General features: G+C 37.2%; 1 protein-coding gene and 1 pseudogene across 2 annotated transcripts in view; both read left to right on the forward strand.

The window, feature by feature from the left end:
• Positions 1 to 5,782, forward strand: part of LOC147615025 (uncharacterized) — a 7,266-nt gene extending 1,484 nt beyond the window's left edge. Inside the window, exons 2-4 of the mRNA XM_086780024.1 lie at positions 5,114 to 5,186; positions 5,281 to 5,537; positions 5,640 to 5,782. Of these exons, the coding sequence (XP_086636150.1) occupies positions 5,164 to 5,186; positions 5,281 to 5,537; positions 5,640 to 5,782 (423 nt within the window). The 5' untranslated portion in view covers positions 5,114 to 5,163. The remainder of the gene's footprint in view (positions 1 to 5,113; positions 5,187 to 5,280; positions 5,538 to 5,639) is intronic.
• A 2,476-nt stretch (positions 5,783 to 8,258) lies between these two features.
• LOC147615026 (hydrolase pyvD-like) lies at positions 8,259 to 12,239 on the forward strand (annotated as a pseudogene). The gene is made up of 7 exons (XR_015262895.1): positions 8,259 to 8,507; positions 8,815 to 8,836; positions 9,138 to 9,273; positions 10,148 to 10,238; positions 10,481 to 10,563; positions 10,826 to 10,926; positions 11,922 to 12,239. The product of XR_015262895.1 is annotated as a hydrolase pyvD-like (transcript).
• Positions 12,240 to 13,010: the final 771 nt, after the last annotated feature.

The following is a 13,010-nucleotide window of genomic DNA, read 5'->3' on the forward strand; positions in this document are numbered from 1 at the left end:
CAAGAATGGTAGAGACACATAGTTTGAGGTGTCCTCTTCAGACCATTTCCTTGAATGCTCCAAGGAAAAGAAGAAGAAATGAAAAAATAAAATGTGCACAGGAGTCAAGGGATAGTGAACCTCATTGTTGTGATGCAAGGATGCATAATGTTACCTGTAATACCGGTGATGTATTGATGCAAGAGACTCATAGGATTCTTGCAGAAAACGATACCTTTTGTGCACAAAGACAAGTAGCAAAAGAAACTTTGATGTGTTTACCTCAATCTAGCACTAAGAGGTCTCAAATTGCCCTGGGTGGAGATAAAAGGATATCTAACAAGAGTGCTAGAAGTGTTCGCCATGAAATTGCTAGGAATAGGACTCTTTTGAAAGAAATAACAAGGGAAATGGCAAGTGGAGTTTATTCAGGGATATCACTGGTTCAAAGTTTGAGAATTACAAGAAGGTACCGTCGCTTCATCGCTAGAAATAGGGCCTCTTATAATGCAGCTAGAAGAGTAAATGAGGGTAATGCAATTACAATGTGTTCCTTTTTTGCCCATGAAGAGAGAGAAGTACCATTTGCTAATACAATAAGAAGGGAGAGTATCGAAGAAATTCCCTCTTATGTATTTGAAAAAAGAAAGGGAGGGATTTTGTCTATCCTCCATGAACTCCCGCCCGTACAAGGTACACATGCAGCTACTTGGCCTTTGGTATATTCGTGCACTTTAAGTCACTCATTAGGATGGATGACACATGAGTGTCGGTTTTGTGGAGCACAGTTATGGGCAAGTGAAAAGAAGATGAGTTGTGGACAGGTTCTTGGCAAATATTGTTGTAAACATGGGCGTGTGTCTGTTCCTTCACTTGCTGAACCACCTGAGCCATTAAGATCTCTTTTGATTGGTAGTGACACTACAAGTAAAAAATTTCGAGAAAACATCAGGGCTTATAATAGTGTGTTGGCTTTTTCATCATTGGGTGCACAAATAGATGACTCTCTCTTTCACAATAGTAGTGTCTATACTTTCAAGGTGCATGGGACTGTTTATCATCGGATTGGGTCCTTGGTCCCCAATAATATGTACAATCCTAAGCCACAGTTTGCACAGTTGTATGTGTTTGATACTGAGCACGAATTACAAAATCGACTAGGTGTCATGAATGGATTGGAATCCACAACCCTAGAAGCACTTCAATCGATGATGCACACTTCTAATCCATTTGCACAAGCTTTTAAGTATGTGGGAAGAATGTTGAGTGACAATCCAAGTTTGGATTTGAAAATGACTATATGTGAGACGAAATCCACATCTAGGCAGTACTCAATGCCAACAGCTTCCGAGATTGCTGGTATCATGATTGGTCAAGGTGATTACACATCTCTAATTTGCATAGATGCTATATGTCTCTTTTGTATGTCATGTTATTTCCAAGAGGGGAGGATGGATGGCACTTGAGAATCCCTTATGCTGATGCACAAGTGAGTGCATTGAGAAATGGTCATTGTGTGACTCAACGACAATACTATGCTTATCGATTGCAAATTCGCCCAGATAAAAATGCATGCTTGCTACGTGGTGGAAGGTTGTTGCAACAGTTTATGGTTGATGCCTGTTTTGCAGTGTTGAAGAGTCATGATTATCTTGGCTACGCCATAATCAAAAAAGTTTGCGTTCATAGGTTTATAGTGGTTTAGCAGACATGCTTCATGTGGAAGGAAGTGGAAGTGGTATTGCAGGAAGGACAGTGGGAAGTAGAATAGTGTTACCTTCCAGTTTTACTGGTGGGCCACGACAAATGTATCAACTTTATCAGGATGCCATGGCAATTGTTCGTTCAAAGGGCAAGCCCGATTTATTCATTACTTTCACCTGTAACCCAAAGTGGCCAGAGGTATTAGATGCTTTACTCCCGGGGCAAAGTGCATGTGACCGGCCTGATTTGACTACTAGAGTATTTCACCAAAAACATTCAGATATGATGAAAAATATCGTGAAGAAGGAGCTCTTTGGTAAGGTGATTGGATATGTGAGTGTCATTGAGTTCCAAAAAAGAGGATTGCCTCATTCACACACGTTATTGATCTTGGATAGTGCCCATAAACCTAAGACTCTCCAAGACTATGACAGATTAGTATGTGCCGAATCGCCTGACAAGCAAATGTTTCCTGCTCTGCATGATGTCGTGTTGCATTGCAATATCCATGGGCCCTGTGGGCCATTCAATCCAAGTGCAATTTGTATGGATAAAGGGAAATGCACAAGGAACTATCCACGAGCTTTTGCACAAGAGACTACTGTGGATGAGAGTGGTTACCCCGTGTATATGCGTCGAAATGATGGAAGAACTATGGCATTGAAAAAGTGTAATGTTGATAATAGATGGGTTGTGCCATATAACCCTTATCTTTCAATCACATATAATGCTCATGTAAATGTGGAAATATGCTCAACAATAGCAGCAGTGAAATATCTTTACAAGTACATATACAAGGGGCATGACAGAGCAACAATAAGATTTAGCACTGTACAAGGTGGGGATGTTAATGCTGCTTGCGTAGTCAATGAGATTCAGAGGTATTTGGATGCACGTTACGTCTCTGCATCAGAGGCATGTTGGAGACTCTTTGAGTATGATTTACACAATGAGAAGCCTGATGTGCAATGGTTGCAAGTACACTTAGATGGGGGTCATAATGTTATCTTCAGAGATGATGATAATATTGCAGATGTTTTTCAGAGGGAAAATGTAGGCAAGACTACTATGACTGAATGGTTTACCTGTAATCAACAACATCCTGAAGCAAACAATACATTGTATAGTGATTTCCCTCAACAATGGGTTTGGAACTCCAGGTTGAAGAAATGGACCAAAAGAAAGATTGGAAACACTATAGGGCGCATGTACTTTGTAGCTCCTTTGGCAGGTGAGGCATACTATGTTCGCCTACTTCTTACAATATGTAAAGGATCTAAGTCATTTGAAGATTTGCGTTCGCTCAATGGTCACATCTATCCTTCTTTCAAGGCAGCTTGCATTGCCAGAGGGATACTGGAAGATGATTCTGAATGGGTTGCATGTATGGAGGAAGCATCATCTATGCAAAATGCCAAGCAATTGAGATGTCTTTTTGGTACTATATTGCTATTTTGTGAGCCTTCCTGTCCAGGAATATTGTGGAAGAGATTTCGAGAAGAAATGATAGAAGATTTTATATACCAGTTTATCGAGAAGCAGGGGTCAGTTTATTGGTATTGAAACTCATGCACTACTACATTTGGAAGAAATTCTTCGTGCTCAGAGACGGACATTGGCAGATTTTGAAGGAATGCCTGAACTAAATAGAACTGATTTGGAAGTCTTGGGTGAAAATACATTGCTTTTGGAAGAGAGATCTTTTGATATTGTGGAACAATATAACCTGTCAAGTGCTATGGAGTCAACATTAACAGATAGCCAGCGTGTTGCTTTCGATGCTGTAATGCATGCAATTGCGACAGATGCAGGTGACATTTTTTTCCTGGATGGTCCGGGGGGATCGGGCAAGACCTATTTGTATAATTGCTTACTTGCGCGAGTACGTGGACAAGGGTATGTTGCTTTGGCCACTGCATCGTCAGGTATTGCTTCTCTACTCTTGGCGAATGGACGTACTGCACATTCTAGATTCAAGATACCTCTGGAGCTAAACAATTCTTCAACTTGCAAAATCCCTGTACATGGACAACTTGCTGAGGTTTTGAGAGTTTGTAAGCTCATTATTTAGGATGAGGCTCCAATGATTCATCGTTATGCTTTTGAAGCATTGGATAGGAGCTTACAAGATGTATTATTCTCAGATAAGCCATTTGGTGGAAAGGTTGTATTAATGGGAGGAGATTTTAGACAAATCTTGCCTATTATTATGAAGGGAAGACGTGAGGATATTGTTAATGCAGCATTGTGTCGTTCCTTTCTATGGAACTCTATCAAAGTTCTAAAGTTAGCTGGAAATATGCGTATTCAATCAAGCAATACTAATGGATGCAATGAGTTTAAACAGTGGGTCATGAATATTGGGAATGGAGTGGATTGTAGCAATGATAATACGATGGTGACACTACCAAGTAATATGGTCTTGCAAAGATCGAGTCTTAAAGACTTGGTACATTGGGTATACTCTGAATTGGCTATCACTACGACATATGCTTCATACTTTAGTGAGCGTGCTATTCTTGCTCCGATAAACAGTCAAGTGGATATTGTGAATAAGACAGCTTTGGATGCAATGCCTGGTGAGCCTAAGCAATATTTCAGTGCAGATTCAATTCTTGAAAATGATGAAAATTCATTCCTATATTCCACAGAATTTTTGAACACAATCGACCTTCGGGGCGGATATCCACCTCACTGCTTGGTTTTAAAGTTAGAAGCTCCTGTTATTTTGCTTCGTAACTTGGATCCAAGACGTGGACTCTGTAATGGTACGCGGATGATATGTAAGGCCTTTCACTCTAAAGTCTTGGAGACTGAAATCATCACTGGTACTAAAGTTGGTGAAAGAGTATTTCTTCCATGGATTACCTTTATATGCAGCGAGGCCCAACTACCATTCACCATGAGGAGGAGACAGTTTCCCGTGCGGCTGGCATTTGGCATGTCAATAAACAAATCACAAGGCCAAACCCTAAATGTCTTGGGGTTGTATTTGGTGACTCCAGTGTTTACTCATGGACAACTGTATGTCGCGTTGTCACGAGCACGGTCTCCTCATGCTGTGAAGGTGTTACTTGAGGATAACGCTAATGTGGAGTGTTCATTTGATGATCTTCAAAGTTATACACCTACAACAAACAATATTGTTTATAAGGAGATCTTGATGACTTCAGAGTGACAAGTCAGGTTTCTTATTTAAGTTCTGCAATTTGATTAATTTTGTTATGATTTCTTTTTTTATACATATTTGTCCATGGTAAAAGTACCTATTTTTGTTGTTTATGTTTTGACAGACATGTCTAAGATTACCTTTACATTGGACATGCCTTTGTCGAGGATAGTACGTGAGTTTTTCTCTATATTTGCTTAACTTTTCTTGATTACAAAGTATGGAACATGACATTCTATACTAAGGTCTATCTGTATAGAGAGCCACCGCTATGGTCAGCTCCTATTACTGCAGGTCACGTAGCAGGGATTATGATTGATGCTTATAGGGATGGGTAAGTATAAGTGTAATTGTTAGGCATTGTATGAATATTTTTTGAACCTATATATAAATAATTGTATAACCTATTTGTTATGCTTTGATTTTAGGATATTACATGACATTGATACGTTTATGGTAAGAGTTGTCGACGAAGGCATCGAGATGTACGGGATTGGTGTTCCTGATGAGGAGTGGGGTGTCTATTTGTTTTGGAGAGAGATGGACAGATGCTTTGCATCATTTGAGGGGTATTCAGTACCCGATGAGTGGTTGTTTCTTACATCCATCATGACCATTGGTATTCGTTATGCGTTTTATACTAGAGCTCCTCATGTACCATCCACTCGATGTTCTATTGTACGAGGTAATTTTGATTATGTTTTTCTATTATAAGATTTTTTTGAGATTTTATTTATCGATGTGTCGTTATGTGCAGATTTGATTTATCATTGTTTCGTTTGTGCAGGTCCTTTGCATTCATCGATAGTAGAGCATGTGCGGGATGGATCACCGCTTTACAGTAGAGAGCGTATTGTGATGAGGAGACAATTGAATGATCCTTCTCACAAGAGAAGAATTCAATTTGTTGATTCTGACATTACTGACTGAGAATACGTATTTTGTGGTGCATTTTGAGAATATGTAATATTGGTCCTTTATTGCATCTTCGTATGCTACATTACTATGATATTTTTGTTTTCGCCATAAATCTACGAGACATGGATGTTATTTTGAGATATGTATATATAAAGTCACTTGAAATAATGTATTGTGTTTACTTAAAACATGACCTAAATTGGAGAAACTGAGTTTATTTTTTCTAGAACTCTACCTGTCGGCCGCCGCAGCAACGCGCGGGTCCAATACTAGTATATATAAACAGGAGGTGACAGGTGTGTTGTTTCTAACGAATCTTTGGTGGGCTCTTTGGAAATTTCGTCTGGTTCAATGAAGACAAACCAAATGAATACATTGCAACCAACTCCTGTTCGAGTTCTAACTTCTCCCTTAACATTTATCTACGAAAGGGCCGGCCGCGCAATCATGAACCTTATTATCTTATACCTATTCAAAATATCTCAAAAAGTTGATTATCAGCCTTTTTTTGCTTAACCACTCCAAAACATCAAATTTAAGTGCTGTGAGGCTGTGAGCGCCCAGCCCAATTTACACATTGCTTAAAATAAATATTAAATAGAAACACTTTCGAATCAATTTCGAATTTCTTAATCTTGAACATTTGCAAAATGCGCACTTTATCAATTGTGCCGAAAAAGGAAATAATGAGGGAAAACATTGTTTAATCAGACATGGCAATAAACTAAACAGCCAGTGAACAACACAGTAAGCATGTTGGATCTCTACACAACAATCATTCAAAGGCTTCATAGTAAGCAACACTTATCCTTGATTTTTTATTGCATTCGGTTAAGGGAACCGAACTAATTAAAGCATAGTTGCAGGCAGCCCAAATCAATAAAAAAAAGTGAATGACCCCTTTTATCCTTGATTTTTGGCTGCATTGGGTCATGAAACCATTGGATTAAGCAACCATCCCAAATCAATTATTTTTTTTATAATAGATGAATGGTTTTTAATTTGAATTTTCTACTTTCATATTTTATGTTATGTTGAAATTTGAATAAAGTGATCAAAATAATGTGAGTGTTATACATGTGACCCATGACCAGCCCACTTGTTTATATATACTTATTGTTCCCCCCCCCCAAAAAAAACTGAGCAACCCATTTTTTCACAAGTTTTGGTCACAAAAATTCAAGTGAGAATCTTTCACAAAAGCCAAATTTCTTTCAAAGACAAAGAAATGCTCTCTATTTTTTTTTCCCCGAGTTTTGGAAAGCTTGTTGTTGGAATTGGACAAGGAAAAGGGAACAATTTTTTTTAAAAGGCAACAACAATGTGTTAATTAATCATGCCCTTGGGTTTTTCCAAAAAATGTCTAAAATACAATTAGTCATTGCATTCTTAGTTCTTACTGGTTGTCTTAAAGTGGGGCCCCCCACCCCCCCATGGACTACTTGCATTGCTTATATTACTTTACCTTTTGCATTTAAACGAGAGTCTCTCCATGCACATTAGGTAGTCATCGTTTAACATCTGAAGTCATTCTATTTTCAACCCAACTTGTACTACGTGCAACCATTATTAATTATCTGCAACATCTCCTAAGTGGTTCGAGGGGGGCACTGCTCTTAACTAATATATGCACTCCCGTTACCTAAAAACAGGCATTACTTAATTGTCATAAGCATCTTGCAAAAAAGGTAACAACTGGTTGGACTGTGAATAAGGGATTTTCTTTAAAAAGTCTTTGGAGATTGCCTTCCAAATCCAAATAATAGCCGACAAATGCATGTTATCTCTAAAGGCTTTCCACTTGTACTCACGTTTTGGAAAATGGAGAACTATGATTGTTACATATTATTACATATGTACATAGTACATACATATATATATAGATATCCATATTTGAGAGCACACACATGCATGCATACATAATATGCAATTTTATTTATGCATGAATGTATGTGTGTGTGTGTGTACATGTACAATGTACATATGTAAGTATGGCACATATGATATATACATTTGACACTTAAATCTCGCATACATAATTATAATATGCATACATATTATAATTAATCTCGCATACATAATTATAATATGTATGCATATTATAATTAATCTCGCATACATAATTATAATATGCATACATATTATAATTTGACACCAAATTATAATATGTATGCATATTATAATTATGTATGCGAGATGTAAGTGTCAAATGTATATATCATATGTGCCATACTTACTTATGTACACTTAAAATAATTATGTATGCGAGATGTAAGTGTCAAATGTATATATCATATGTGCCATACTTACTTATGTACACTTAAATCATATTTATATGCGTATCATATGTGCCAATTACGTGGCGTGTAGTTTTTAAACATTGCCTTCACTTTTTGTGCCTCTAAAAGGCTGCCACGTTGTTTTTTGTATGGCATAAAAGACTCGTGCACTAAACATTATTTAGAGATTATGTTGGGAATACTACTTAACTCTATAAGAGAAGAAACTCATGGAAGAGTTTCGCTTTCTCTCTCTCCCCCTTCCGGCTCCTGCGCGCACACAAGGGAAGGCAGAAGAATGCCGACCACAGGCCCCCATGCAGGGAAGTGCTGCGTCCCTCCACCCCCGGATGACTATGCGTGTGCGGGCGAAGACTCCACCATGGCCGGCCTCCCAGCTTATCTCACTGGCTCCCCCACCTCGCCCTCAGCCGTCCTCTTCATCGGCGATATCTATGGTCCTCCTGCAGTAATTATAAACACAGTTATCGAATCCCAATCGTTGTATTTCTACCTTCTTTATCAAGATATTAATCTCTGTCGGTAGATGAACTCAATGATCTGTACTAATCTACATCAATATCTGCTTTAATGAAGCTCTTTATTTAAGCAAGTTATCTACATGATAGGATGCTAATTTCGTACAAATTCTTACCGGGGAAATCTCCTTCTCTCTCTTTCACACACTCTTTTTAAGCTTCTAAAAGCGATGATGTTTTTTTTTTTGGGGGGGTGGGGGGGGGGGGAAGAGGAAATGATGAGCAGGATGGAAGGTAGCACAGACCAGGTGTGGACACTCTCGACGCCTTGAATTAACTCTCATAATATACCATAATTAACCTCTTAATTTTTTGCACATGCGGTGCTCCTGTTTCTTTTTGTTTTGTTTTGTTTTGTTTTTGTTGGGGCATAATAATTGATTTATAGGCCACTCATTTTATGATTGTGTACATATGTGCGTAATTCAATGATATCATTATTTGCACCTCAGTTGTCTGCGAATTTCTGCTGCCTTTTTTTTTTAAAGTAACAGAGGCAAACAACACTGATTTTTTTTTTTTTTTTATTTTTTATTTTTTAATCCCCAGGCGTTTGGCAGACAAGGTAGCAGAAGCTGGTTACTATGTGGTGCTTGCAGATTTCATGGAAAATGATTTTTTCTCGTCTCCAAATCCAGACAATCCGTATGAAGGCCTTGATGTTTACCTTGCCAGGCGTTCCCAGGTATAAATCATAAAATTAATCCTCACAGTAATCCAAAAATTAATTAATCATCCAACATGGTAACATTTTACATCTCTATCTCTATTACATCTCTATATTTCTATCTCTATCTTTATTATTTTTTTAAGGAAGTTATTTTAAGGCATCTCTATATTTCTATCTCTATCTTTATTATTTTTTTAAGGAAGTTATTTTAAGGAAGAGTTTCACAAAGCAAAGCTAGGTGATGGCAAGAATTTGAAGGTTTGAGAAGATTTGAAGAAGTTTGGGTAGTATCAATTTCATTATCCAACAGAAAAATCATTATCATTATTGTATTTATTGGATAATCTTCTAACATATTGTGGCCCCGTTGAAGGAATCTACGCTAGATTACAATAAATTTCTCATTAATCTCTTAATTTAGCATATATATTAAACTTACATCAATATATAGCTAAGCTCATCGTAGTTGTCATTTATAGCAACTAGATCTTATGGTAGCTATAATTATCTAAGAAAGAAAATTCTGCTGTACAGTTTAAGCAACTTTAAGTCAAGCCTATCTGTTTCTAGGCGTTGTCTAATCATTTAAGCAACTTTAAGTCAAGCCTATCTGTTTCTAGGCGTTGTCTAATCCTCCTATGGTTCAGAAGGCCGAAATAATTAATTAATGAGAAAAACAATATTAACTGTTGTATTATCATATCTCAATAAATATATATATATTTACTATGCACGTTGCGATTGACAAGTTAGTACACAAGGAGTGTAAATACCTAGTGATTTATTTTATGTTCAATAATAATTTTTATTATGTTGTAAATATGTATGGAGATAGTATATATAATGTAAATGTATCAAATAATGGTCGGATTTTCCTTGGATGGCACAGCCTAAGGCCATAATGGATGCTGGAAAAGTCATTGATGAGCTGAGAAGCCGAGGATTTCGTCGTGTTGGAGTGGCTGGATTTTGCTGGGGAGGTGGGAATTTAGAAAACAAAGCTCCAAAACTATCAATTTTTTCTGATCCCCAATCCAAATTCGCATGCATTTTTGTCGAAGAAAAATCGACTTTTTTAAAAAAATTATAATCATTCACTCTCCAACAACTCCTTTCAATTCCTTTTTAAGAAAACCCATTTAAAAAAAACGATTTTGTGAAGAAATAGGGCATTATTTCCATTAAACAACTTTACGGATAAACCTAATGCAGTGCTCTACAGGCAAAATCGCGGTCAGCCTTATGAATGGTAGTAGCAAGGTGGCATGTTGCACCCTTCATTTCTTGCCATGGAAGAAATCAAAGGTCAGCAGACTATTATATTATGGTTATGTTAGTCTAAGATGTGGTATTGATTTCGATGAGTAAATATATAAGGTTTCTTCAAAGGATCGATTTTTATATCATGGTAATGATGTGATATGGATATGGATGCCTTAATATAAGGTTTCTTAGGTTTTTTTCTGTATGATGGTAGTGTTATCAGTGAATCATTATAAGGTTTCTTGGGTTTTTTTAAGTTTATTTTTGTTTTTTTTTGGGGGGGGGGGGGGGGGGGGGGGGGCAGCTGTGAAGGCGCCGCTGGCCATATTGGCCGCTGAGATTGATGAGATCACACCACCCGAAATGGCCCTTGAGTTTGGTGCTGTTTTGGCCGAGCTTCCTGAGGTGCCTCTCACTTCACTAATTTGCAAATTAAATGAAAACGTTAAGTAGGCTTGCATCAATGTATTATCAATAAACAAACATGGTGATTTGCTAGATACATACATACATATACATGTATGTATGTATGTATGTATAGATGCATGTAAATGATATTCTCTCTCTCTCTCTCTCTCTCTCTATATATATATATATAAATATATATATATATAGAGAGAGAGAGAGAGAGATATAGAGAAAGAGACAGATTTTATATATTTTATGTTAGTGCCAATAAATCTTGTGAAATATCTTACACCACAAGAAGCAACTAAGCAACAGTTATGATTTTTGTGAAAACCACATGAATATTTTAACCAAGTGTAAGTCTTTCTAGTAAATCTTTTGAGTACCTTCGGCCAAGTAAGAGTTGGTTCACTAAACTAGTGTTTGCTTGAACTATTGGCCAAGTAAGAGTTTGTTTACTAAACTAGCGTTTGCTTGAATTATTGACATATTTATTCCTTTACTAGCATAGTAAGTTAGAAATTTTCTAAGGCAATGGAATGGTATAAATTCTTGCTTTTACCACCATACATTGTCGATGTTGTGAATGCAGTGAAATGCTAGGGTCTTTCATATACACACATGTATATATATGTATACGTGTGTGTGCATGCGCGCGGGCTCGTGCGTATGTGTACATATGTTGTGTGTATATGTATATGTATGCGTGTGTGTGCGCACGTACGTATACATATGTATACATGCGTACACACACATATGTATGTATACATACATACATATATATGTATGTATGCATGTATATTATGGAAACAATTATGCTAGTCTAAGAGAGTAATAGTTTGCGTCAATAAGAAGCTTTGTCTCTCATAAAGGTTATGTTGAGAAGAACGCTTTTGTCTCCTTATGATTAAACTCTTATGTTGAGAAAACATTTTGTCCTCTTATGACTAACCTTTTCGTTTCTCACCTTATGATTTTTGTGCCTCTTATAGGTTGGCAAAAAGACCATGGTAAAGATCTTCAAAAGTGGGGACCATGGATTCTCTACACGCTATGATCCTCAAGATGTTGAAGCTATGGGACGAGCTGAGGAGGCATACATTGATAAGTTGAATTGGTTCAATAAATACTTAAGTTGATATCAAGTAGTCTAATCGTCTCTAATATTGTTGTGTGCATTAATGGACCTTATTCATGTAATAAACATAAGAGTTAATTATTTTTACATGAGAGATTCAAGCTTTGCGATGTGCCACTTATCACCCTATCACTCTAATGGACCTGATTCCAACCGTATTAGCGGACATGCATATTTCACATCGTGAAGTTTTCATCCGAGTTGCGGCCAGTTGATATTGTGCTTATTCTTTCTATCTTTAGCGGTGCATTTGCCCTATCAACTACTTATTTGTTGTACTAATTCTTTCTATTTGCTACTTCCCTTAGTGCTAGGCTTCATTATGGTTGAGTCTGCCCTGCATCTCTCGTGGTTTGACAGAAACTCAAAACGAACGGCTTTTGTGAATATATGCTCTCGTGTGTGTGTGTGTGTGTGTGTGTGTGTGTGAGAGAGAGAGAGAGAGAGAGAGAGAGAGAGAGAGAGCATATCTTGATACAAAGTACTACACCCGCTATTGTTGGGCACTGATGACGTTAGTGGGGGTTTCATAGTATCTAGTCCATACTATGCATAATGGAGTTGATAGTTATATAGTCTTGTGGGTTGACTACCATGAGTATATAACATTCACGTTCCTAAAAGGTGAATTTGGGCATGTTCCTGGTTTCATCTAGGTACATATATATAGACTTAATTATTTTCACATGTGAGATTCAAGCTTCGTTATATGCCACTTATCACTCTATGTCATGCAAAAAGCTAAAGAGGATAGGCAAGAACCTGCCATTTTCACACCAAGTTAAGGGGATATTACATATAAACCATAAGCAAGTATAGCATCTACCCATTCACATGTACAAAATGCATCCTTTAGTAGAATTATGTGTCCATAGCATCCCCAATAGTGATGTATAAATACACAATATCCTCAATTATGTAGACTAAATGTTATAGTGAAGAT

The sequence above is a fragment of the Cibotium barometz genome, chromosome 41 (assembly GCF_041138505.1).
Source record: "Cibotium barometz isolate CiBa-2024 chromosome 41, ASM4113850v1, whole genome shotgun sequence".
NCBI classification, from domain to species: Eukaryota; Viridiplantae; Streptophyta; class Polypodiopsida; order Cyatheales; family Cibotiaceae; genus Cibotium; species Cibotium barometz.